This window comes from Engystomops pustulosus, chromosome 3 (genome assembly GCF_040894005.1).
Source record: "Engystomops pustulosus chromosome 3, aEngPut4.maternal, whole genome shotgun sequence".
Lineage (NCBI taxonomy): Eukaryota > Metazoa > Chordata > Amphibia > Anura > Leptodactylidae > Engystomops > Engystomops pustulosus.
In genome coordinates, this window is record NC_092413.1 from 198510305 (window position 1) to 198536888 (window position 26584).

A 26584-nucleotide genomic window follows, 5' to 3' on the forward strand; every position below is an offset into this window, starting at 1 on the left:
CACCGCTGGATCGCGAACGGACCGGGTAAGTAAATCTGCCCCACTGTGTCTTCAGTATACAGTTTATACTATGAATGTTGGTTTGAGATCATGAGTAAGACGCACTAGCGCTGATCATTGCGTGTTATTCCTGTTATGCACCCCAACTGAAATAAAGAACAAAGTCTTTGCCATACAATATTGATGTGGTTTACTAAGATTGCCGCCAACTCTCGTTTTTATATAATCCAGCTGACACCCGCTTGCTACTGGCCCAGTTGGTGCTGGCCCAGATTGCCCCAGTTAACCTGTTAAGTGCCACGGTCGAACTACCTGTGGGCGCCACCATCTTGGATGACAGGCTAATAGAGATCATCAGTAAAATTGCTATATACTGCAATACAGTAGTATTGTAGTATAGTGTATGAGCAACATACAAGTCTCTGCCTATGCGTATGTGTCTTGCACGTAAACAGTGGATTCTCTTCTCCTCTGATGGACCCGCTGTCTACCAGCTGGCAGATGTGGGCCCCCTCAATTTCTGAGCACCCCTTTCAACCACGATCCTTACCCTCCTGGTGTTGTTTTATCTGATGTCTGAAGCATGCATGGAATCCTATGAGGAACAGAAGGTGATTAGAAGACCCATTAGATTGGAAGGAGAGTTGTGGCTGTGTATAGTGTGGGATTTGGGTTAGGAGAGTTTTACTTTTTTGTTTTTGCACATTTAGAGGAACTTTTTCCTTACAAGGGGCTCGCAGAGGCTATTAATACATTAAATAGGTATTCAGTGCATGAATTCACAACATTGGGGCTTATTTAAAGGTCCGCACATGCACTTTCGTCAGACATTGCACTGTTTTGAGGATTTGCACGGCTAGGACAGGTGTCGATGTGGTGGGATTTAACGGGTGCCGATGTGGTGGGATTGTGTCGCATACAATTGGTTTCTGTCACAGCTGCACTGGCTTTCATGTGACGGAAATCGGGGGATGATCCGACTGATTAGGACTGAGCGCGGGATTTAGCTTTCAAATTTTTAAATTGTGTCGCAAGGCAATGCACTTACATGCACGAGGAAGAAGAAGGTGAACTCTGTTGGACCTGAGCGGGGAGGCGACACATGCAGGATATCGGGCGCACGATCTTGGTGAATCGCGGCAGAGTGCATTATCATCGGACAATGCACTTTTGGTGAACTCCAGTAAGTAAATGTGCCCCATTATCTCTGCCATATGTTAGTAATATTAATACAGTATAACAAGGAGCCCAATTAAATGTGTTCCACCTTCCTTTGCTAAACCCCTAGGTGCATCTGACCCTACCTGCCCCTGGTCATGTGATGTCACACAGGTGCACGGCTCATTATATCACAGAGAGTAATCAGAGCTGTGTGATATAACGAGCCGTGCACCTGTGTGACATCACATGACCAAGGACAGATTTCTATCCAATGCAAGTAGACAATGAAGCTTTATTCAGAATGACAGCAAGCAGAAATCGAGAAAACTGTGAGTAATTTATATAGAAAGTATATTGGAAAATTGTTGAACTTTTCCTAACAAACCATATCAATTATCTGCTGAAAGTGAACAATCTCTTTAAACCTGTGTGGAACATTGTGGTAGACCCAAACATATGGAGCTCTGCTGAATTCAGAATCATTGGGAAATCTACACAATAATAAAACATTGATGTTTTGGATCATATGACAATAGAGGGCCATATTCGCTGCCTTGTCTGCTGTGCACTAATAGAAGACATGTACACCTGACCAGAGATTATCAAGCAAAAAACGCCATTGATATACGACAGGAGGAGTCACCTTTAAGGCACGGCCACACGCTGCGCTAACGCTACGTTCACAAGCCTAGTGCAGGCGCAATGGGGATATGTCTCGGGCCCAACACATTTGCAATCGCATGCATTTCACTGAGTCACGGCCCGTGGTCACAAGCGCAGCGTGAGACCTCACTCTAAAAGGCCAAACGTTCTCCAATATCAAGTGATTAACACTCGGCCCATCTTCTAGTCCATAAGTTGAAATCCGCTGACACATCCCACAGCAAAAGTTGACAGAGGTCGCCGTCAAGTTGTGTGTGATCCTTCCCATACATCCCCACATATTCGGTTATTCTGGATAGACAAAAGTTCTGGAGGCACATATCTCATAGAGATTGAGAGAAGAAATTCTTAGTAATCTTTCCATTTGCACGCTGTACTAATCTTTATTCATAGTCTATAAAAATAATCTGAATAATGTAATGAAAGTACAGGGTATGTATGGATACCAGTACAGGCAGTCCCCGGGTTACATACAAGATAGGGTCTGGAGGTTTGTTCTTAAGTTGAATTTGTATGTAAGTCGAAACTGTATATTTTATAATGGAAGTTCTAGACAATTTTTTTTCTTTTGCCCCAGTGACAATTGGAGTTTCAAAATTTTTGGTGTAATTGGACCAAGAATTATCAATAAAGCTTCATTACTGGCATCTTACAGCTGATCATTGCAGTCTGGGACTATAGTAGAGCATTCAGAGAGCTTCACCAGAGGTCACAGTGGGCAGAGGGGTCCGTCTGTAACTATGGGTTGTCTGTAAGTCGGGTGTCCTTAAGTAGGGGACCGCCTGTACGTCGAATCCATCCTCACATGTAGCCTTCTAGATCCCATGACGTAGGAGATTACTCATGTTAGTCCCATAAGACATATGGCTATGGATGAAACATGAACGAAGAAAAGCAAAGGGTTAAATTGTTATGACAGATGAAGAAGAATAGATGAGGAACCCACCGTGACTCTACAGTAGACAAACAGTTTATTGAATTGATAATTCTATATGAAGATTAGAAAATTGTCATTACAACAGAAGGCTCTAAAGGATGGAAAATACAGAATAAACAGGGCACAAGACTCAATGCCGACACATATTCTATCCATCTGTAGTCATCTAGTGCACATACAGGTTTAAAAAAATAAAATTTAAATAAAAATTTGGTGGAGGTGCTGTAAAATAAACTGGAGGCGCCGTCAAATGTCATTACGTTAGGAGCAAAGACGTTTCTGCTGGTACCGTCCTGAAACAGAGAGATTGTGTAGCCTTTTAGAAGCCACTTTTTGAAGTAGTAAATCCGGCTTTTCACCTACTTGCAATTCAGAAGTCAGGACTGTTTAGCATACATACTGTAGACGCAGGCAGGTGGCCCTTTAAGAGCGAGGGCCTTATTTCCTACTAAGACGCGAAAACTTGTGCAAACAAAGGGTGAAAAATTGGCCCAAGGTTAATGTATTGTGGCCCTGACGACATCGCCTCTAATGTACTTGGGTTTTGATCTGAAGCTTCTTACACCCCTCATCATTGTTCGCCAATGTCAGGACTGATGAAACTGAAATATGACGTGAAAAAAAATAAACTTCTGAGGTTCCCTGTATTGAAAAGTTAAATATGAGCTAGATTGACATAATTAGCAATATCAGTAAAATGCCAAACTATTTAGGATGAGATTTAACCTCCAAATAGCACATCCCGGCCACGTAAAGAAACATTACATCCTTTATTTTGATGATTTCTTTGTCATAAATCAAAACTATAGATTATAAATGTTCATCAGATCAAGTGATTATTACGTTTTTCTTAAAGGAGTTTTGAATATACTTAAAAGATCTACATAAAGGGCATCATCCCGTTTCCTGTTCTGCCTGGGAAGTCTCGACACACAGGAAATGTCCTCAGCCAATCATTGGCTGCATCTAAGACCCGCCTCAACCAATGATTGGCGGAGCCAACATCTCCCAGTAGGAATATAAAACTGCAGGAAATCAGGGAGAGGTGAGGCTTATTATTTAATTTTTGGACCCAAGATATCTGTTTATTGAACCCAAATTCAACCAAATAATTTAAATTCAGAAACACAGAGAAACAGATTTCAGATTTTCAAAAAATTTTGATGTCACCTACAGCACTCTCTTTATGATTTGCAACATCCCCTTCAATACTGTGCAGCTGCTGTCGATAAAATATGTACCCAAAAGAAAAGCTAAACCTAAATCATAAAGAACAGAAAACATAGAATAAGAAGGTAGAAGATTTCGACTTCCTGGGACTCGAACATTTGGAACATATTTCCACCCTTTGAGTTTCCTTGTCCTTTAAACCACATGGATTGTGCTATTGATTGGGGTTTCCCAGAAAGGAAATCTATCACCTGGATCAGTCATAAATCTCTGATACAATCATTGGGGTCTCACCGATCACTGGAGAGGGGGGTTATAGACAATATATGTATATGGACAGTGTATGGATGCTCCATTCAAAGAATATGGGATCAATGGAGACAGCGGAGTACAACGATAGGTGATCCATGTCATCTGTGTGGACCGATGGTGACATGTGATCATGTTGGTCTACTATTGACCACCACCAAGCAACAATCCTTGTTACATCTCGGACCCATGTAAAAGTTATTCAACAAAAAGGGACATAGAAAAAGTTTAGAGACGTGGGGCTACATTTATCAAAACTATGGCAGTCTGTACTAGGTGCAGTTTGCCTATAGAGTGTGCAGGGGGCACCAGATTCATCAAAAAAAGGTGCCCGGTTCTCATGAATCTGGTGCACCCTACATTGCTTGGGAAGTCTGCACCATTTTTTTTTTTGGTGCGCTTTGTTCAATCTACAGAATTGTGACGCACATCAGTAATAAATGTGGCGCAAACTCCGTCTAAGCACTAACACGTCCCTGTAGGTGCAAATTTTTTCGGTCTTGTTGGACACAGTGCAGCCGTTTCCAGAGTATAAATAAGTATAGGGCCTTGGGTTATAAAATAACTGCATAAAATAGTAACTGCCTATATACCAAGCAGAAAATTGCATGACAACACTCAGCAATTGGTAATGAATGGAAACCTGAACATTCCAGTTTAAATACAATAAAAGAGGTTTTCCAGGCAAACCAAAATGTACCTCGGAGGCTGGTGCATGGATAAAATGCAGAAATAAGGGATAGTAGTCCATCTGCAGCAATCTGTTTCATTTGCATGGCCTTTGTTCCCTCCTGCACAGAGCAGATGTGAGGGTCAGGTGACTGATCACTGTCCTCAATGTTCACATGAGCAAGAACAGTGAGGTCACTGCAGAATGTCATTGTACTTGTACATGTGACTGCAGATTCTAATTATAGGGGTCATGAGATAATCACCAATTCCCATCCCCTGAGGACTACCATAAGATTGTCACTACCTCTTAGAACCGACATGAGATCATCAGCACTTCCTATCTCCTGAGGACCCACATGAGATCATCAGCACTTCCTGTCCCCTGAGGATCCACATGAGATTATCACCATTTCCCGTCCCCTGAGGACCAACATGAGGTCATCATCACTTCCGGTTCCCTGAGGACCCACATGAGATCATCACCATTTCCCATCTCCTAAGGACTGACAAGAGATTATAACCCCTTTCTCACCCCTGAGGACTGTCATAACCACTTCCTGTCCCCTGAGGACTGCCATGAGATCATCACCAGATCCTATCCCCTGAAAACCGCCATGAAATCATCACCACTTCCTTGCCCCTGAGGACCCACATGAGATCATCACCACTTCCCATTCACTGAGGACCAACACAAGATAATCACCCCTTCCTGTCCCCTGAGGACTGTTATGAGATCATAACCCCTTCCTGTACCCAAGGACTGGCACGAGATCATCACCACTTCCTATTCCCTGGGGAATGCCATGAGATTATCACCACTTCCTATCACCTGAGAACCTCCATGAAATCATCACCACTTTCTTGCCCCTGAAAACCGCCATGATATCATCACCACTTCCTGTCCCCCGAGGACCCACATGAGATCATCACCACTTTCTATCCACTGAGGACCAACACAAGATAATCACCCCTTCCTGTCCCCTGAGGACCAACAAGAAATCACCACTTCCCGTCTCCTGAGGACTGACATAAGATCATCACCACTTCCTGTCCTCTGAGGACCATAAACCTAGTTATTTTGGGCCATGCTGAACAGTCATCTGAGGGCTTTCTGGTTGGCTTGGAAAGCACAATCCCTCCAGTAGTGCTGGTACCTCACTCTAGATAAGTGGTCTCCAACCTTTGGCTGCTATTCTAAACTCCTAGCCTACTTTGTCCGACAAAACATGTTCAGATATATTTTGGATCAAAAATTAAATTACCTAGCTGGGGGGTTGCTGGGAATTGTAGATGTGCAACAGCAAGAGAGCCATAGGGTGTAGACTTCTTCTCTAAATTATAGACCATCATAAATGGAGCTAACAAAAATACTTTAGTGCAAACCTTACAAACAGCAGCAAAATGTCTCAGCTTCTGAGATCCTTGTCAGTATGATATGAGGACCCCCTGACAAGTACATTTAAAGATACAGTAGATCTCTATGTGGAATTTTTAAGGAACCTGCCAACATACTGTTGACTATCAGAAGATGGGAGTTTTCTAGTTGAACCCATTAGACAAGAAGCATTAGAGTTGTATTGCAGCCACTCATCTTTCTCCTCATCATCAACTTTGGGGCAAAAAATAGTTTGGAAACCAACCTAGTCAGATTTATTATACCAAATGACACCACGAGAGATAAATTGTGGTTGGATAAGAACAGCTGGAGCCCAACAATGTGATCATGACATAGCAACACATGGAGATGGAAAGTGATTGCCTTCGATAAAGTATCTCGGAGCTTTGGAGGATTCACACTGGAACTAACTTCTTTTGTTCCTCTTTACCATTTGGTAGATAGATGAATGGAAGAAGCCACCAGAGAGATGAGCCATCAAAAGCCCAAGAGATACCATGCCTTAAGAGTAACATAAATGGTTGCTGGCCTGAACACCTGGATTGTATTTCTACAGAGAACTTTCATTCTTTGGTGCCTCGTTATCTTGATTATAAGATGGAGGACTTGTCAGATCTCTGACCCCTAGCTTGAGTGGGCCTTTGGACAAGACTAAGGCTTTTGCTTTCCGTTTGAGTAATTTCCCATTAGGACATGCCATCAGTTTCAAAACTGGTGTAGGTCCTCCGCTGATCACTAAAATGGAGTACCTGGGAAAGCTCTATTCCTATCTCACTTATAAAATATTCTAGACAGCCAGTTGGCCGGGCCATTGATGAAAACTGGAATAACTGGATGCCAATGTGGCCTAATTAGCCAGGGTCATGTCTACGACTGTTCGGTCTCTGGAAGTTCCATCTAATGTAGGTTAATGAAGTGGTGAGCCAAGTATGAGCACCATCACTCCATTCTTCTAAGCCCCCATTCTTATTATTGCAGGAGGCGCCAGGGAATAGTGGATGCATGTCATTAATGAGGGGGCAATTCTTACTTGCCTTCTGCAAGAAGTTCACAACACTTATTGATGGTATTACGTATGAACTATGGAGATGAAAAACCAAAAAGATGTGAGAGACACACTATTGTGGTGTGTTCCCAAATTTAGATTTTTTTATAGAATTTTGCAAGCCATGAATGGATTAAAAACAAAGTAACATTATTTTTTTTAGATCTCTGCCATCCACACCCCGTATCAACCAACCTCAACAAAATCTGTGGACCTGAACTTCAGCTCCATTGTCCTCCCTTCGGAAGCTCCGCCTAACCCAGTCATGTTGCTTGATGGGCAGCCAATCAGGCAGGTTTATACTGCCAATCATATCCATGCCTAGTCACATGTCTGGGTTCGGCAGAGCTGCTGAACGGAGGACGCCAAATCTAAAGTTTGGGTTCACTCATCTCTACCCATTTGTGAGTTCAGTCTGAGAAACGAGATGTAGGGATTTCCAGAACTGAATTTTCGAACCACTGAACTGACCTACTAGAACATTGAACAAATTTCTTGGAATGAACTTGCTCAACCCTAGGTTATATGAACACGAATGTTCTGAAAAATATGGAACCCACAGGTGGATTGACGTGCCATGCTACAAGCCATGCCCACGATCATCCAGGGGATTACCCGTATGTCCATGATTGAACAGGGGGACAACCCCTGGCCAATGGTGGCCATAGCTAGTAGCAAGGGGCATCAGTTTGCTGGATTGACTGTTCAGCAGCCATTCCGGTAATATGTCCAGGTCACGTGGCCGAAAACCACAGGTCATCTCTATTTATTACACAATCATGAAACTCCTCAAGAGGTTGGAACAAGCAGATGACATTTGCCAGCAAAAGGATCTACCAAAAGCATGGCTTACACATGACACACACTTTTTTGCTGACATACAGCTGACCTGGTCTTTTTGCTGACAAAAACACCACAAAAATGGACCCCTGATCTTTGTATGCAGGTATCCCTTGGGTTACCCCTTCCATTCTCCTCTCATGGTGTAGCCCGGGGTTTTCCACCATTGGGACCTATCATGGATGAAATAGAACCACTGCTGATATCATTGACATAAAATGTAGTAACTTTGTAGTTCCATTGCTTTATTTATCTATTTCAGACTTGATACTAGAAGCCTCTGAGACAAACGCTAAATTGCACCGCATTGCACTGGAGACATGGCGCTCAGTTCGGCTGAATACACCAATACTTGCAATGGCCGCAGGGTGACCTAGCGCGTTAGCTGCGTAGATGTCACCATTAAAAAATATAGAATGTATAAACCCAGCATAACAGCACTGCCGGGCATGTGTTATATCTTCCCGGTCTTCCAGTCAGGCTCCTGTAGATGAAACAATCTTTTTATACCAGTTGTATTCACTATATTCTGGAGCCTTCAGAGCTGAAATTTCCCAGAATGCCCTGCTAGCTCGGTGCCTGCACAGAGCTTTTACTGTGATGCTTTGCATGGAAGAGGATCAACAAGATGACGAAGAAAGAAGGCAGAAGTACCAGTAATAGGTACACATAGGACTATCCTCTAGACATACATGACACTATTCAGCAGCCAAGCCACGCTGCAGCCTGAGGATTGGTGTAATCGGCCGCTACTATAGCCTTTAACCCAGAAACTATACAAAATATATTTACAAAGTTGCATGGAATTTTATGTAGATGATATCATTGTATATGAATAGTAGAAAAGTGGCCTGAATATTCCATCAGGTTTCACCAAGCAAAACCATGTGTTAGGTAGCAGCAGGACTGTGAAAAATTGATTTATATTGTAGGAATATAACTGCACCAGGGAAAGAGGGGCCTAACACTGCTGTGCTCTTAGGTCTCTGCTCTGAAGTACTCTCCTACTCCTCCCGTGTGCGGTGAGAATGGAACCAGCTTTTACACAAAGTAGAGGGGGAGGGCTGGGAGAAGTTCAAAGGAAATCTATCATCAATCTTTTTATATTTATTATCCATGGCCTCCTTCCTTCCTAAAATCAACTTTTAAATCTATGTTAATGAGCCAGAAGGGCTCTGAGGGGCATTACCATAGTCCAATCTGTGATGTAGATTCATTGGTTTCCTCCCCAACCCCTTGCTCCCTAGGAAATTCCCCTCTACCTCTACCTACTGTAATCTTACACAGTGGGAGGAAGGAAGTGCTGCTTGCAATTGTAACATCCTTTGAAGCTACAGAACGGAGGGGCTCTGATAACACCCCCAGAGTACTTCTGCTTCATTTGCATAATTTAAACAGTTGATTTTAGAAGGAAGTTAGCCATGGATAACAAGTATAAGATTACCATAGTCATGGTTCCTGGGTCTATGAGTAAGTGTCCCTAGATAAAGGGCATCTACCACCAAGAAGAATGATTGTTAACCAAGCACACTTATATACTGGTGTGCCCCCTCTTGCAGGATCTGCCCTTATTTTAGCATTTTATGACCTGTTTTTTCAGGATCATTTGCATAATTTAAAAAGCCTTTTTTTCTTAAAAACAAGGGCATAAGAATCTTAATGATGAGCAGATCCTGCCAGAGGGTGCACACACCAGTATGTCAGTGTGCTTGGTTTATAATCCTTCATCCTGGTGGTAGATGTCCTTTAACACAAATAAATAAGAGCACAGATGTGTGAGGGCAAAACTATAACACTGGAATATAAATCCACTTTCCACAGTCCTGCTGCTACTAATAAACACAAAGGTATTTCTGTAGAGCTGTGACCTAATGAGTAATTAATTTGTTTTCTGTGAAAACCTGATCCGCTTTACATATAAAGTTCAAAAACAAATTACAGCGTGTATCAGTGTATGGAAACATAGAAAAGACATCAGAACTACAGTAGATAGGCCCAGAATTTCCACTTATACCAGTAGTACACAGTGACACAGTGCTGGGATCCTGCAGTGACAACCCTAGAGATAAGATCTTCAGAACCAGCCCATATCTTTGTACTGGACCGCAGCCTCTTCTCCTTGCCGTGATTTGGTTAGATGGACAGGATTAGGTTACCTGACTCGCAACTTTGTATCGGAGCGGAGTTATACTTGTTGCTAACATGGTCTCGTTTCCAATACTGCTTTATTACTACCGTTCTTGGCAGCACCGTATACAGGACGATCGCTCGTATCCAAGCCGGCGACTCATCAGGAATATCATTCAGTAGAGAGATAGAGAGAGACAGAGGGATTAAGGCAAAAGGGTTCGGAAACGTTTTTCTGGATCTCTACTAGTTGTGCCCCGAATTGTTAACCCCTGCAATGCCTGGAGACATCATACGTTCATCTAAGGAACATACACGTAACGTGGTCCTAAGAGCGTATGTTTACGAGTCCTGAGTGCCCATTATAAAATAATGGAAGTATTGTAAGGCTAGGCCCACATGGCATGGCATTGTGGGGTCAACGAGCTTCCCTTGCAGTGCTATCCTTACACAGAATGTTTTGTAATACCATCTTGTCCCAAACCGATTGGAGGTTCTAAAAATGGAACTGTAAAAACATATAAAATCTTGTCTGTGGGTCATTGCGGTGCGCTGGGGCGCCTCCAGGCTGTCTCTTCCCGCTGACTGCTGTTATTGTTTGTGGCGGCATGGCTGTTGTGTTCAGAAGTCTTCTCGTCTTTCTTCGCGTTTTCCAGGGGAGGAGCGATGGATTCCTTGTCAGTTCTTTCCTTTTTCCTCGCCCGGGCCGGCATTAGTAGCAGCACCAATACACAGAGGATGTGTAGGCAGTAATACCAGGAGCTTAAAGAAAAAAAAAAGGGGTCATAGTTAAAATAGTACAAAACGTAGAAAAGGCGTGAGTTTACACAGAAGATTCAGAAACTAGATTTCCATGACTGAAATCTGCATCCCATTGGAGACGGACAAGTCTAATTTAGAAAAAGAAGCGGCTTTGCCAAATATTCTTTGCAGAATCCAGATGATTGTATCAAAATCCGTTTTAGAAAACGCAACTCTGACTTGGAAGCTGGTTCCAATTTCTGTTGTGTGAACTGGCCCTTAGAAATACTACATAGTCTGAACATAGTTCTAGGGGAAATCAGGGTGTAGAACAAAGGGGGTTGACAGCAGAACTGATTTAGAAAGGGTCAAAATATGGTGTATGAACTTTTCGGTGCAATCCGGGTGTGAACTGACTTTATCAATCTCCAATGCAATATATATCCAAAGGATAGTCCATTAATTGTGACAATCCACCAGACAGTAGAAGGTATTGGCCCTGGAGATCTGTGTAACCATACCTTTGTGTGTGTTGTTATTAGCACCAGGACTGTAAAAATGTACTTGGAGCTCCAGCATGGGCTTTGGGAAGGTCTTTCAGCCTTAGAAACTTTTTGCTCTCTTCATTGAACTTCTCAGTTCCCTCTGTTCTGAGTGACTGCTGCAGTATCCAACCAGAATCCTGCTACAGCTCTTACTCATAGCAGAGGGAGGGGCTGTGAAGCTTCTCAATGAAGCTTCACAGGGGTTGCAGACATAGATTGTAATGTCACTTTTAACAGTCCTGCTGCTACTAACATCACACACATAGGTATAATTACACAGTACTCTAGGGCCTATATTGAGTACTGTCTGTAGCTTGGTATGGTGACAACTGCTGACAGATTCCATTTAGTGTATATAGTGATTCAGAATGCTGAGAAAGGCATTTTTTAAAGAAGCATAACACAGCCTATTGGAACTTTCCACCAGCTAAAAATCACATTCCTGGTAACAGGTTCCAATAGCCTGTGTTATGCTTATTTTTAAAAATGCCTTTGTCAGCATTCTGAATCATTTCAGTACTACATAAAACTTTATTTCACATTACCTGGCTCCCTGCCAGCAGCATGTGGTGAGTCCCAGGGGGAATGGGGCAGCTGCAGTCTGTGTATCTGTCTCCTCATGCATTCTTCCTCTACTGCACACCATCCCCTTCCGTCCCCTGCCTGCTCAATGCACATGACAGGAAGGGGGGAGGTAGCTGGATGACTGTGGAGGAGAGGAGACTGATACAGACACACACACACACACAGGCTGCAGCTGCCCTCCCCAGGGACTAGTGTCTCAAATTGTCCTTAGCAGACTAATCTCTGGTGCTCCTAGCACCTGTGCTTTGTGAATCCGGTGTAGTACATCCGGGCTGCATTGGGCATGAATCACCCCAAAAGAACATGCGCAGTGACTCTAGGGTGTGCTACAAATTGACCACAAAGACATCAAGAGCTCCGACTGAGGTGAGTATAAGGGTTTGTTTTTATTTATTCTAGAACTGGACAGAAATAATAAAACTAAACCATCGGTCCATAAGGATCTGTGGGAGGTTCAGTATCCCAAATCACTTGGACAGGTTCCCTTTAATTCCCTTGTAGGATTATTCTGATATCTTTTTACAATTCTATTAGTATTACAGGCAGCAGGTTCTGTAGGTTTGTTCTTAAGTTGAATTTGTATGTAGGTTGGAACTGTATATTTTATAATTGTAATCCCAGCCAGAACTTTTTTGGTCTCTGTGACAATTGGATTTTAAAAATGTTGGATTGTCATAAGAACCAGGATAACAATAAATCTAAATTGCAGACACATTTCATAACTGTTATAGCTGATTATTGTAGTGTAGGGCTAAAATACAGTAAATTACCAACATCTAGAGGTCGGTTTGTAACTAGGGGCCGTCTGTAAGTCGGGTGTTCTTAAGTAGGGGACCGCCTGTATTCTATTATTTTTTGTGTGAGCAGAATTTAGTAGGGCTGTAAATGAAATCACCTGTAGAATTGCAGTGATGGCTTTACTGATAAGAGCACAAACGGTGCCACCGTGTAGCTTATCGCCACTTGTGTTGCTATCCACGTCATCACGTCATATATTAGTTTCAGTTCCGGTGATTGTAGAAAGTGATGTCGAACATTGCTTCTTATCTGGAAGATATTAATATCATAATGATGCACATAAGATCCGCAAGAATATGTTTTCTTATATTGTATTTGCCGAAGGTAACGCAACAGGCGTGGACCCACTGACCAGATCAGTCTTGGGTCTACGACTAAGGGTATTGCCTGGGTCATTGGTGGCAAACCTATGGCACATGTGCCATCTCTGTGGGCACCCATGCCTTCACCCCGGCATGGAGTATTCCAGACAGTTTCAGTGATATAAGGCATCCCCCTACATTCCCCTCCGTCTTTCAACTGTATTGATGTCCTCAATACGTCAATACAATTGTAAGCAGCATTGTAATTCATCACTGGTCTAGACTTTGTACATGGTGAGCGCAGTCTTATCTTAATTACATAATAATAATGGGTATAATTCACTTTTTATTCATTACGAGACAAGTGCCCCTGAAGTGGCAGCCCATGAGATTGTCTATGATCAAAACTGTGGTAATCTTCTTATATTTATTATCCATGCCCTCATTTCTTCTAAATCAACTTTAACATTATGCTAATGAGCCTGATGAACTCTGGGGGGTGTTACTAAAACCCCTCCATCCTGAAAATTCACAGGCTATTACCCTGTTCAGAAACACTTCCCCCACTCACTGTGTGCTAAAAGTCCTCTTCTGCAGTGAGATTGGCTGAGGGCTGAGGGAGGGGGAAAGTGCTGAGGGAGGGTGAGACCATCTCTCAACTGTCTCCACAGAAGTAACCTAGGTCCATAGCAGCCAAGTCTAACCTGTCTAGTATAGGGCTTGAGTGAAACCTGAGGGTAGACTTTGACTTAGGCATTTTTGAGTTTATGGACTTGAATCACAGTGCTGTTGGTATTTATTTGGAAATTCTTTCAACTGTACCTTTTTAAAAAAAAAATAATAGTGTATTTACTATTAGTAAACTGTGTAATATAGTTCATTAAATAATTCAGTTCCTGTTTCTTTCTTTTTCCTCTGCCTTTCTTCCTTATTTAAGTACTTTGTGTGAATCCGCTTTCTATCCTATATCCTTTCTGTCCTGAGAGATATTGGGGCTTATTTACTGAGGGTCCGCCAATCGCACTTTTGTCGGATTTTTGAAGTTTTCGGGATATGCGCTGCTGTGACAGGTATTTAACTGGGGATTGTATCGCACGTGATCGGATTATGGCACAGCTGCGTCGGCTTTCATATGATAGAAATCGGGGGGTGGGCCATCAGACGATTCGGACTGAGCGCGGAATTTAACTGTGTTGCTAGCCCGGGAAGAAGATGGTGAACTCCGGCAAACCTGAACGGGGAAGCGACACATGCAGGATATCAGGCGACGATTTTAGGGAATCACGGCAGAGTGCATTCCGGTCAGACAATGCAGTTTAGGGGAAAACGTCAAGACAGGTAAGTAAATGTGCCCCAAAGTGCCCATTGACTTATGTCTTTACAGATACTGGGAAGTCTAATATCCCCAGAGAACAAAATCATCAAGGGAAATATTCTTTAGTTAAGGAAAGAGTGAATGGCTAGCCTCCTTATCTGTCTGAAGTGACAAACCTCAAAAGGCTTTCGGATACACTGCTCACTACAGGAGAAATAGCAGAAACAAGTCACAGAGAAGCTGCTTTACATAATGAAGAATGCAATAAAGTTCACTACAATCACCTGCTCTATTCATTTCTGTTAAAATATAGTTTTAAAGTTTCAGTTACTGTTTTAATAGTAATATGTATGTCACATATTAGAACCTTACACATAGGAGAACATATATTCATGAACCTAAAGAGTCTCTTAGATCCATTGCAGCTGCTGTCTCCTGAAGCATTAAAAACTACCATATGAAAACATCTGATTCTAGGTACTTACATTTCGTGCTGCTAGTGTCATTAAACTTCCAGTAAAGAAGGTCAGGTAATACCCAGGATATACGCCATGCCACACTGCTGACAGTAAGAAGGTCAGTGCTGTCGGGTTGTCAGTCGCCCGTTCATAACATACCCTGAGGGAAAGAGAAAACACCAAGGAGTCATAAATTAATGAGCAAAAGTGAAATGACTCTTAAAGGGGTTTTATACTCCTTTACATAAGTTGCTCCTGTGTCTTTACTCCTTTGTACATAATAGCTGAAGGTTTCACAAGTAACTGAGCAGTTCTACCTACTTTTGTACTGTGTGCAGACCCTCCATGCTTCTTTCTTTACATCTCTGATCTCTGCTGAATAAAAGGTGCCTTCAGCAGAACAGTGTGACTTATCCTGCTCCCTCCTCCCCTCACCCTGTCATTATGGATGGACTGTGAGAAGATAGAGAGAGTGTGTAACATCACATGGACACCCTTAAGCAGAGACAGAGATGGCAGCTGTGTGTGTATTCAGAGGGCTGCATGCTGAGAACAGGGAAGGGCTGCCGCTTTCTAAGGAGGCAAAGACACGGGTACATATGCATGAAGAGACATGTCTAATAGAAGAGATTTATTGAAAAGTGCCCAACCCCTTTAAGGGGAATATGTCAAAAAGTTTGAGGCCCCTAAACACTGCTCTTATTTGGAGCCACTCTAGTATAAGCTCAATTTCATTCATATGATGAGAGCCAAACTGCAATCCTAGATACAGCATAGGGTGCTAAGAATACTGGCTATTACATGCAGACTACAGTATTTTTCAGCACTCAGAAAGTCATTGCTATGAAGAATATATTGTACCTCTTCAGCCACAGAGCGGTCTGTATGTTCCAATTATCAATGAACATCTTAAAGCTTGTAGAGAACTGTAATATAAAACAGAACAATTAACCCACATGACATTCCTCCATTATCTTTATTACCGTAATACATGTCTTATAGGTTTTCCGACATTAGTGCAGTATCTGGGTGTGCCGCCATATAACCAGATCCATTATTCAGTCATTAGTATTGTTATATTGTCAAAAACTGACTGATATAAACAGATTGGTTTTCACTTCTGTATCGACACATAGAAAACTGACGCCTACAACCAGGGCTAGATTTTCCATGCGAAGCCACAAGTCTCTGTATACAAAACTCATCATTCACAAACAGAAGGTAAAGGGTCAATCATCTACATAAATTGCCCATGTGCCTTTACTGCCTTGTGAATAATCCCTGAATGTTCATCAAGTCATTCAGCAGTCCTGCTACTTATTTTCTGAACAGGGTGCAGACTCTCCATGCTTCTTTGTTTATATGTGTAAACTCTGATATATAGGAGGAGCTGCAGCAGTAGATTATGACTCCCCCTGCTCCCCCCCCCCTCTCCTCTTCCCTTGTGTGCTAGTGAGGATGGACAGGGAAAAGTGAGACACAGAGGGAGACGCCATGCGGACGGCCTAGAGCAGTCAGAGAGAGCAAGCTGTGTATATATTCAGAAGGCAGCATAAAAAGAACAGGGAAATGCTGAAGCCATCAAAAGAGGCAAATACATGTCCAATGGAAGAGATTTATTGAAAAGTGGCCATCACCCTCAAAGATAAGTTTGTATGTGGTTTAGGTAATTGAGGGACATTCCATCCTCCACATGAAAAAACTGTTATTTAATAAAATATGGTAAAGTCCATATCCAGCACACTATGTAATACCGCCATAATGCCAGGATATAAAGTTCTAGATGGAAAGTTTCAGTAATAGTCAGAAATACTACAGTACTGTAGTCACAAGTGCCAGTGTAATGGCCCGCTCATTGGGGTCATTACGAAATTATGTGCTCCCATTAGATTGCTATATGCCCATCGAGTCTAATCACTTCTCAGGCAACTCCATCTACTGTCCATAATTGGTAATGCAGCTGTCAACGTTATCTGCCTTGGAAGGGTGGGTTTATTTATTAAAGGAAACCTACCACGATGGATCTACCTATTAAGGTAGATCCAGTGGCTGGTTCCTCTAATGTATAGTAGTAAAGTCCTTTTTAGGGCTAATTCTTTCGTGGCGCAGAACTTTTATACATTTTAATTCCCCCAATATGCAAATTTCCTAAAGAGGCTACTGGGGCGTGGAGTAGCCACAGCTGAGGCTACACGGCGCGACTACAACATGCACCAGTAGCCTCTTGTGTTCCACTTCCAGACAGGGAGGGATGGACAAAGGGCGGATGTCGGAGGCGGGTGGGTTGAATATTGATTAGCCGGACGCCGAGGTTATGAAATATGGGAATGAAAAGCGCATGTTAGCAACCTTGGAAGCTTGGAACATCTTGGATAATGTCCATCGGGTCACTCTGTGCTTTAGGCCTGTAAGTGATCAGACAATTTTTTTTCCCTCCCCTGACAGCATTTACATTAAGAGTCAACAGTTGGTTTATTGATTACAAGTTTTCTCCTTAGAGTTGGATTGAAGTAAATCAAGAGCGAGTGATGTAGAAGGCCGTTTATCATGTAAATGTTTTGTAGTGTGTTTATCAGATCAGACATAGAGACACTGAGGACAGGTGTCTGGAAGAGACAAACGCTTTGTGCACTTTTTTCAAAACTAACACAGAAAGACTTAAAATATCCTTCCGTTTGGTGTACGCAGCACTGCTGAAAACATATGTATATCTAGGGTTACAGGCTGCACATTCTTGTGGGAGACTCCACTGTCCCTCGTTTTGCTTTCTTACTAATATACAGATATTTTCTGTCCTTATTTAAAGGGGAGTTCACAACTCAGCATTCACATGTAATTTTATTCTTCTGCCACATACATACATTTCTCCAATTGGATGTTTGGAGAAATTGTGGGAAGATAATTTCCCACAATTGTAGTCATATGGTCCAAGGACAGATGACCTTGGACATGACCACTGTTGCTATAGTTATTGAACAAAGAAACAAATTATTTTTGCATATGAAATGTCCGTCCTGTGGTAATGAGTGTTGATTCCAGGTGTTTGGGGAAGCCTCAACAGCGCTTGTCTGGCCACCGCTGGTAGAGTGGTCGAATCCAAGGACAGTTATCTTGTTTCTAAGGGACAACATGGCTACATTTATGCAAAATTATCTTCACACAGGTCATTCTTTTTATACTGTGTTTACTTTTCTCTGCTTACATTGATTGTTCTCCATAACATTACTGTGACCATTTGTGTTCTTTGTGATATTGGGGGTCATTTACTAAGGGCCCGATTTGCGTTTTTGCCCCGGGATTTTGGCTCACGAGATTAGATTGTGGCGCATCAGCCGGACCCGAATCCACCGCAGAGAACGCACCGCTGTATCGCGAATGGACCGGGTAACTTAATCTGCCCCAATATATTATACCATTCCTGATGAAGAGACCTAATTCTCCAAAGCTTGCATTTGTTATTGTCCTTTTTAGTTATCCAATAAAAGGTATCAACAACTAAGGACTCTCAACTTTCATTTGTATATGGCGGATGAATTCAATTACATGTGAATACCCTGATAAGAATAGCCCTATAACGCTACATCTAAAGTGTGCACATTATGTAGAGCTGAGTGATGGTACATGTGATGCTTTGCACTTGCCACTTTACCAGTCTCCACCTATCTGTCTATCTATCTATCTATCTATCTATCTATCTATCTATCTATCTCATATCTATCTATCTATCTGTCTATCTATCTAATATCTATCTATCTATCTCATATCTATCTATCATCTATCTATCTATCTAATATCTATCTATCTGTCTATCTATCTGTCTATCTATCTATCTCCTATCTATCTATCTATCTATCTATCTATCTATCTATCTATCTATCTCATATCTATCTATCTCATATCTTTCTATCTATCTATCTATCTATCTCATATCTATCTATCTCATATCTTTCTTTCTATCTATCTATATCATATCTATCTATCTCATATCTATCTATCTATCTCATATCTATCTATCTATCTATCTCATATCTATCTATCTATCTATCTCATATCTATCTATCTATCTATCTCATATCTATCTATCTATCTATCTATCTATCTCATATCTATCTATCTATCTATCTATCTATCTATCTATCTATCTATCTATCTATCTATGTCAAGGTAAAAGGCAGTTTTTCACATACTACGGAGTAGTACGGCTTTGCACCCACAAGGAACCTGTGCTGCTCCAACTCCTTCCCATTGCTTATCTATCTATCTATCTTATATCTATCTATCTATCTATCTATACATGCATCCACCAACATTTTTCTACAGTATCTATCCACAGTATACAATTCAATTCAACGAAGCTTTATTGGCAGGACCAAATACAACTTAGCATTGCCAAACCATTTATAAAGTATAGGATTGTGGGAAATAAGGTGGGGTACAGGATCTTGGGGAAGAGGATGAATGGGGACACGGGGTTTGGGGGGTTATTATAGTCCATGGTATCACATGTCTCTCAGTCTATTGCAGGCAGTGACATATTGGGGGTCATTTACTAAGTGTCCGATTCGCGCATTTTTGTCGGGTTTCCCCTATTCTTCCGATTTGCGCCGTTTTCCCCTGAATTGCCCTGGGATTTTGGCGCCTGTGATCGGATTTTGGCGCCATCGGCGGATTCGGAAAAACCGCGGTATTTTTTAAAAAAAAAAAGTGTCACTTGACACGCGCTTACTTGCGCCAAGAAATAGAAGGTGAACTCCGGTGAGCTGCAGCGGACCTCGGCGCAGCAGCGACACCTAGTGGATATCGGTGCACGGACCTTAGTGAATTCCGGCCGGACCCCAATCAACATCGGAGAACCCGTCACTGGATCGCGACTGGACCGGGTAAGTAAATGTGCCCCATTGTGCCACTAGAGCCGTCTATTTATCTATTGCCGTAATCTACTTATCATCTATCTATCTCCTATCTATCTATCTCCTATCTATCTATCATCTATCTCCTATCTATCTCCTATCTATCTATCTATGTATCTAAAGTATCTACAGTATTCATCAATCTCATATCTATGTATCTATCCATTAATTCATCCTCTATCATGTATCTACAGTATCTATTTATCTATATATCTACAGTATTTATTTATTTATCAATCTATCTATCTACAATATCCATGTATCTAAAGTATCTACAGTATCCATCTATGTATCTTGACCAATGTGTGTGATATCATGTCCCTCTGGTAGTATCAGCCATGCTACTCTGCTGGAGGATTAGAGCGGCAGCTCTGGGGATTACTGAGGCTCCGGTTAGGTAACTCCATCCCTGTGACCTGACATCTGCTACATGAAGATTTGTCTGTACAATACCACATGATAGGATGAGGCAACACTTACCTCTATTTTGTTGATGTTCAGATTTGAAACTAGATCCCAGTTTTCCTCCCCATTTTTGTCATATCCTTGGAAACCGAAACCTGCAGCATTATTGATCGCATCCGCTAAAAGGAGAGAGTAGCCAGACAAGTGGTATGTTAGTTTTTATTTAATTGGAATTGATTACTACATGTGTGCATATCCCAGAGAATCCATCAGTACAATACCTCCCACACAGACTAGAACTGACCCACAGGGGGATCAAGGAAGGAAACCCTGGTGGATCCCTGTCCCCTACCCTAAATGAGGGGCACGGATCATTTATACCTCCCAAATGTCAGATCAAGGCAACAGAGACAAAACTTTTCTCATGCACAGGATATTGCTGCAAATGTACATATACTAGGCCACGTCCTCACTTTGCCCCCACACAGTATGGTGCCCCCTAGTGTCCTCACCAGTAGTGGATTATAATAAAGGCGGTTTGGGCGGTAGCCCGAGGCCCAAACCTTCTAACTACCCACCAAATTTTATACTGTTCTTGCTTTCAATATACATGTACACAGGAGTTATTTCAGGACTTTTGTAAGTCCTCCAAAGGTCCTGAAACTGCAGATAGAAAGCAGCAAAAGGGACACATCCTTCATTCCCCAAGAAGCTGATTCTAGTACCAGATGTAGGAAGTGATTCCAGACTTGTATGGGCTGTAATATTCATAGAGCCCAGCGCCCTTGATGTACCCTGGTCCTCACACGTTAAAATACCTCCCTTAGGCCCCTTAGACACGAATGTGAGAGGGATCAATATCTGTCTGCACAAACTGCAGTTGCATATTGGTCCCCATAGATGCCTATGACTCTCTCACAGCACAGTGACTGAGCACGGAAAAATGTATGACATGTCCTGTATTTTCCCGTATGACAGCGCCGGCCACAGGCTTCTCTATGGAGAGGGGAGGGGTGAGCAGTGCTCTCTCTTGCACACAGCTGTACGCTTGCCAGGCTACGGTCCAGACAACAATAAGATCGTGTACAAGGAGCCTTAGTATCATGTCCCTTCACTGACTCCTACATAGTTGGTTTGGAGTAAAAATGCATCAATTTGTGCCTAAATTATAGTAGAGTTGCAAAATCATGCGATCAAATGACTTAATACATCATAGCTGCCAAACAACAGTGATGATGCAAACGCAAAATCAAGACTAAACCAGGAACGCTGACTATATAACTGCACCTAATATAGGACACATCTGCCCCAATACACTACAGTTGCAATACATGAATGTGCGGAGTCGCAAAATCTGCGCCTGTGTGGTGTTTGTACATAGTTAAAGCTGTGACGTGTTATCGGGACAGCTGTATTTTCCGGAGTTGATGGCGGTATGACACGTCTGCAGTCAGTTTTTATTTTAACCTTGTCATAGCCATTGAGATGGGTTCCCTTTACCCTGAAAAAAAACTTTTAAAGGGAACCTATAATGAGGATTTAGCCTCACAAGTAGAGATGAGCAGACCCAACTTTCGCATTTGGCCACTGGTGCCCCCCTGGACAATCACAGCCATGGATAGTTTTCCTTTACCCTGAAAAAAAACTTTTAAAGGGAACCTATAAGGAGGATTTAGCCTCACAAGTAGAGATTTTCGCATTTGGCAGCTGGTGCCCCCTGGACAATCACAGCCATGGATAGTTGGATCAGTTTGCCAGATTGCAGCTGCTAAACCCGAACCCCCAATGCGAACATCAGGTCTGCTCATCTCTACTCACAAGCAATGATCACAATGACCTCCATCTATATTCTGCAACATTTGATTTTATACAAAAATAGACCAGTAAGTAGTCACAGTGGCGGAGAAAATTCATAGCCCGATGTCTCCTCATGATTGAAGTCCCATTGTCTAAATACATAATCATGTTAGATCTGCTCTTTGATCGTACGTGATCACACATGAATCTTTAAACTCTAAGTTAAGAAATGAGTTCTACAGCCATATAAAACCTTTGACATATCAAATATTTCATAAAGTATGAATATGATTTCAAATAAAAAAGTCCTATGATCTTTGTGTGAACTAAATTTCATAAATGGAATCCCAAACTCTGTATCTACAGCAATAGTTGTTTGATATGTAGTGTAATATTCTATTTTCGCCACTAGATGGCAGTGTTTCCTCACAATAGACGAGCACTTACCTAGGGTCCAAGCAAAATAATACTTTGGTCTTGCAGCCATTAGAGACAAGTAGAGATAGATGACTCTGGTGGGCACTGATGAGGTTTCCTGAAAGCGTTCGTCTATATTGTGCTCTACAGGTAATATCCGTGTAGCAGTCATGTAGAATCCTAAGGATACCGCACACACCACAAGCTTATGCACTACAACAGTCTGTAAAGAGAGAAGAGCACCATCCCATCAGATCAGATCACACTATACCTGTACGTGAGCAACAAGACTGCATCTCCTTACATAAAGCTGCAATATTATGTAGATTTATATGAAATGCATAGGATACTGTTTTCCTGTTCTGTTCTGTAAGAGATTGTAATATCCGTAGAGCCGGTCATACACTAGAGCAGTGATGGTGAACCTTTTAGCGGCCAAGTGCCCAAACTGCAACCCAAAACTCCCTTATTTATCGTGAGGTGCCAACCAAAAATTAAAGCAGTAACTTAATGCTCCCTGTACTCCAATAAGTTTCAATCATATTGGCCTCCTGAGGACAAGATGGAAAACTTGCAGCATTTTAGCTTTTATGTCCCTCTGAACACAGAGAATCGTGGGTCAACAGAAGATCCTCCTGAGATCATTTGGCCCTGTCTACACATTCTCCCTCTTCCTACAGTCCTATCATTTTAATATATGACGGAAAGCAGCATCTTTTTAAGTTTCTTGGAACTGCAGGAAGATTCTTTGAGTCCTGTCTGGTGTGCTGGGGCAATGGCCCGGGTGCCCACAGAAAGGGCTCTGAGTGCCGCCTCTGGCACCCGTGCCATAGGTTCGCCACCACTGCACTAGAGACTTGACTGTAGAACCCACCTGACCTAATGTTGGAGCATGACCCAGAAACTTTCTATCTGTGTCCCAACGTCCCAGTGCAGCAAGAATAGGCCAGCCAAGGACTTACCTATTTCTTTATACATTTAGGAGCACAGTGGGGGGAATTTAACATACTTTGGTGCACAGTTCACCAACATATGACCCAATCCGCACCTCCAGACATATGATTTATTACGAAAAAACCGCCTCCTGATAAATCTAGCTCAGGTTGTGCTCCTGGCATTTTTACGACCTTGAATAAAAAACCGCCATTGCCTGTGCCAGAAAATGGCGCATGCACGGGGCAGGCCACTGAGCTGCCGAACGTGTCTCTCTTCACACACCTCCAAGACAGGATTGTAGCACATAAGCACTGATATATCTCCCCTCCCCAAATGTTATTACCCAGGTGATATAATACTGGCTAATATGGAATTTTTATGGGCGCAGTGTGGAGAAAGTGAAAGTGAAGACATCTGGCAATGACTTCTGCAAAGATAAGTCATGTCAGGGAGAAGTTATTAGGAAGTTTTTGAATCGAAGGTAAAAATGTATGTATTGTACGATCTGCTTTTTTGGGGGGTATTTGCACATTTTTTAATTTTTCAAACGTTTTTTAAAAAAAATTTTCAAAGTGTCCTCTGAAGCTTGCAGCGCACTAGTTTTCCTGCTTTGCACCTTTTCCTTTGAACTGCACCTGCTGGCAGATGTTGGCGCATGATTTTCACCAACAAAAAATGTGCAGATCCGCCAAATTACTAAAATTGCACCAAAAATTGAGCAAAAAAAGAGCATGATTTCATCTTAAGGAAATCAACCCAAACGTAACATCGGCCCCCAAATTTACCCCTATGGGGCCCCGAAATTCTTGATGCAACCCTGCCATGGGTTACGATCGTTTCAAAATCCATAAACATTTTTTGCTATGAAATGGACGCACTCTGCGGATATAAAAATCTGTAACATATCAATTTTCTGTCCACGGTGTCACTGTAGATCTGCGTGAATTGCAATGATTCTGCATTTATTACATGTGGATTTACTGCTAATTTGGGGCCAGTATATGAGCAACTACAACAGTTTTACCTCAGAAACTTGATGATAAATCTCCCCCATATATCTATCTACAGTATATATCTATTCATCATTTATCTACAATATCTATCTATAGTATACATACTGTATATCTATCTACAGCATATAGCTACATATCAGTTATCTACCTATTTATTTATCTATCCATTCTTCCTCCATCAATAATCTATCTACAGTATATTTCTACAATATCTATCTATCTACAGTATATATCTATTCATCATTTGTGTATTTATCTACAGTATCTATCCATCCATCATCTATCTATCCATTCATCCTGCATCATTTATCTATCTATAATATCCATATATCTATCTTTATGGGACTGGCTGAATGGGGGTCATTTACTAAGGGCCCGATTCACGTTTTTCTCGACGTGTTACCCGAATATTTCCGATTTGCGCAGATTTTTCCTGAATTGCCCCGGGATTTTGGCGCACGCGATCGGATTGTGGCGCATCAGCGCTGGCATGCACGCGCCGGAAATTGGGGGGCGTGGCCAAACGAAAACCCGACGGATTCGGAAAAAACTCCGCATTTAAAAAAAAAAAAGTGTCGCTGGACCCGCGCTTACCTTCACCAAGTATAGGATCGTGAACTCCGGCGGGCCTCGGCGGACTTCAGCGCAGCAGCGACACCTGGTGGACGTCAGTGGAACTACCTTAGTGAATCGCACCCGAATCCTCCGCACAGAACTCGCCGCTGGATCGCGAATGGACCGGATAAGTAAATCTGCCCCATTGTCTCCTAAATTCCCCCTATGGCAGATTTTGGAGATTATAGGCATCAACCAATAGGATTTTAACTGCCTGAACCTCTTGTTTTCTCAGAGATAAGTTTCTGTCCCCTTCCGGGAGCAGATTGAGGTTGCATGTGTGTGGGTGAGTTGGGGCAGATAATCTTGGTTGAATAAGTTCACAGCTAGCTTTAAATTCAGTAGATTATGTACATGTCAATAAGACGGCATAACTCAGCAGATTCTCTGGAAGAAAAAAGAAAGTTCCACAATGTGATTTGCGCAAAAGTTATTGGGTACAGACATATCTCTGTGCTGATATTGGTTATCGTGTCATGACATTTGGCATACTGGAGATTACAGGGCAGCTGAGGGTGACTGATAAACTCTGTGCTAAAGGTTATCACCATCTACACAAGGTAAATTCACAGGAAGAATATTTAGTTTAGGAATTTATTGACAGTCATAAAGCTCGAGGACGACAATCACGTAGCCATAGCGTATTTTATCCTGGAGATGGAATACTATTATGGAACAAGTATCCGTGCTCAAGGTCCTCAGTGTCCTACATTCACACCGCCGTTGCCCGCTGTACCGTAGCACAGCAGGCACACGGCAGCGTGCCGGGAGACCCCCGCCCATCCCCATAGGGATGTATGGCGCACGGCGCCGTAAAATGGGAAAAGATAGGACATGTCCTATCTTTTTTCCGGGTATGGAGCGGTACGCCCATTGCCGTCTATGGGGGACGTATATAGGCCGTATATACGTCCCCCTTGCCGGAGTGTGAATGTAGCCTAAGGCTGCATTTAGACGAACGTATGCCAGCACGGCTGCGGTGGGAGGGGCATACATCCGCCGTGATGGAGAAGAGGAGAGGTGATGCCACCCTTCTCTATTGAAATTAATGGCGTTTGGGTCATACTGTGGGGAAAGATAGGACATGTCCTATCTTTTTCCTGTGTATGGAATGGTACCAGGCACCGTATCACTAATTGTCGTCTATGGGGGATGTATGCACGCCTGCAAGCTTGCGCCCGTACATGTGCCCCCCATACGGTCGTGTGAATATAGCCTTACATGTGAGTTAGCTGAAGTCTCATCACAAAATAATCAGTACTACTATCCAAGAACACCCAAGCATTCACTGTGTTACATATTTCCTTCCAATGTTCCCTTGTTAGGACTCTACTGTCCAAACATCTACAGAACTTTCATTGTCAAGAAGAACAAGATATTCTGGAACTGATGACATGGATTCCCTAGACCAGTGGTGGCGAACCTAT

At 42.4% G+C, this 26584-nt stretch overlaps 1 protein-coding gene across 3 annotated transcripts in view; it reads right to left on the reverse strand.

The window, feature by feature from the left end:
• Positions 1-9854: 9854 nt before the first annotated feature.
• Positions 9855-26584, reverse strand: part of MBOAT2 (membrane bound glycerophospholipid O-acyltransferase 2) — a 150676-nt gene continuing 133946 nt past the window's right edge. For all 3 annotated transcript variants that reach the window (XM_072143538.1, XM_072143537.1, XM_072143539.1), the window contains 6 exons: positions 22624-22816; positions 20455-20558; positions 15926-15990; positions 15092-15224; positions 13087-13238; positions 9855-11082 (listed from right to left, as the gene is read on the reverse strand). In XM_072143538.1, the coding sequence (XP_071999639.1) occupies positions 10860-11082; positions 13087-13238; positions 15092-15224; positions 15926-15990; positions 20455-20558; positions 22624-22816 (870 nt within the window). In that variant the 3' untranslated portion in view covers positions 9855-10859. The remainder of the gene's footprint in view (positions 11083-13086; positions 13239-15091; positions 15225-15925; positions 15991-20454; positions 20559-22623; positions 22817-26584) is intronic.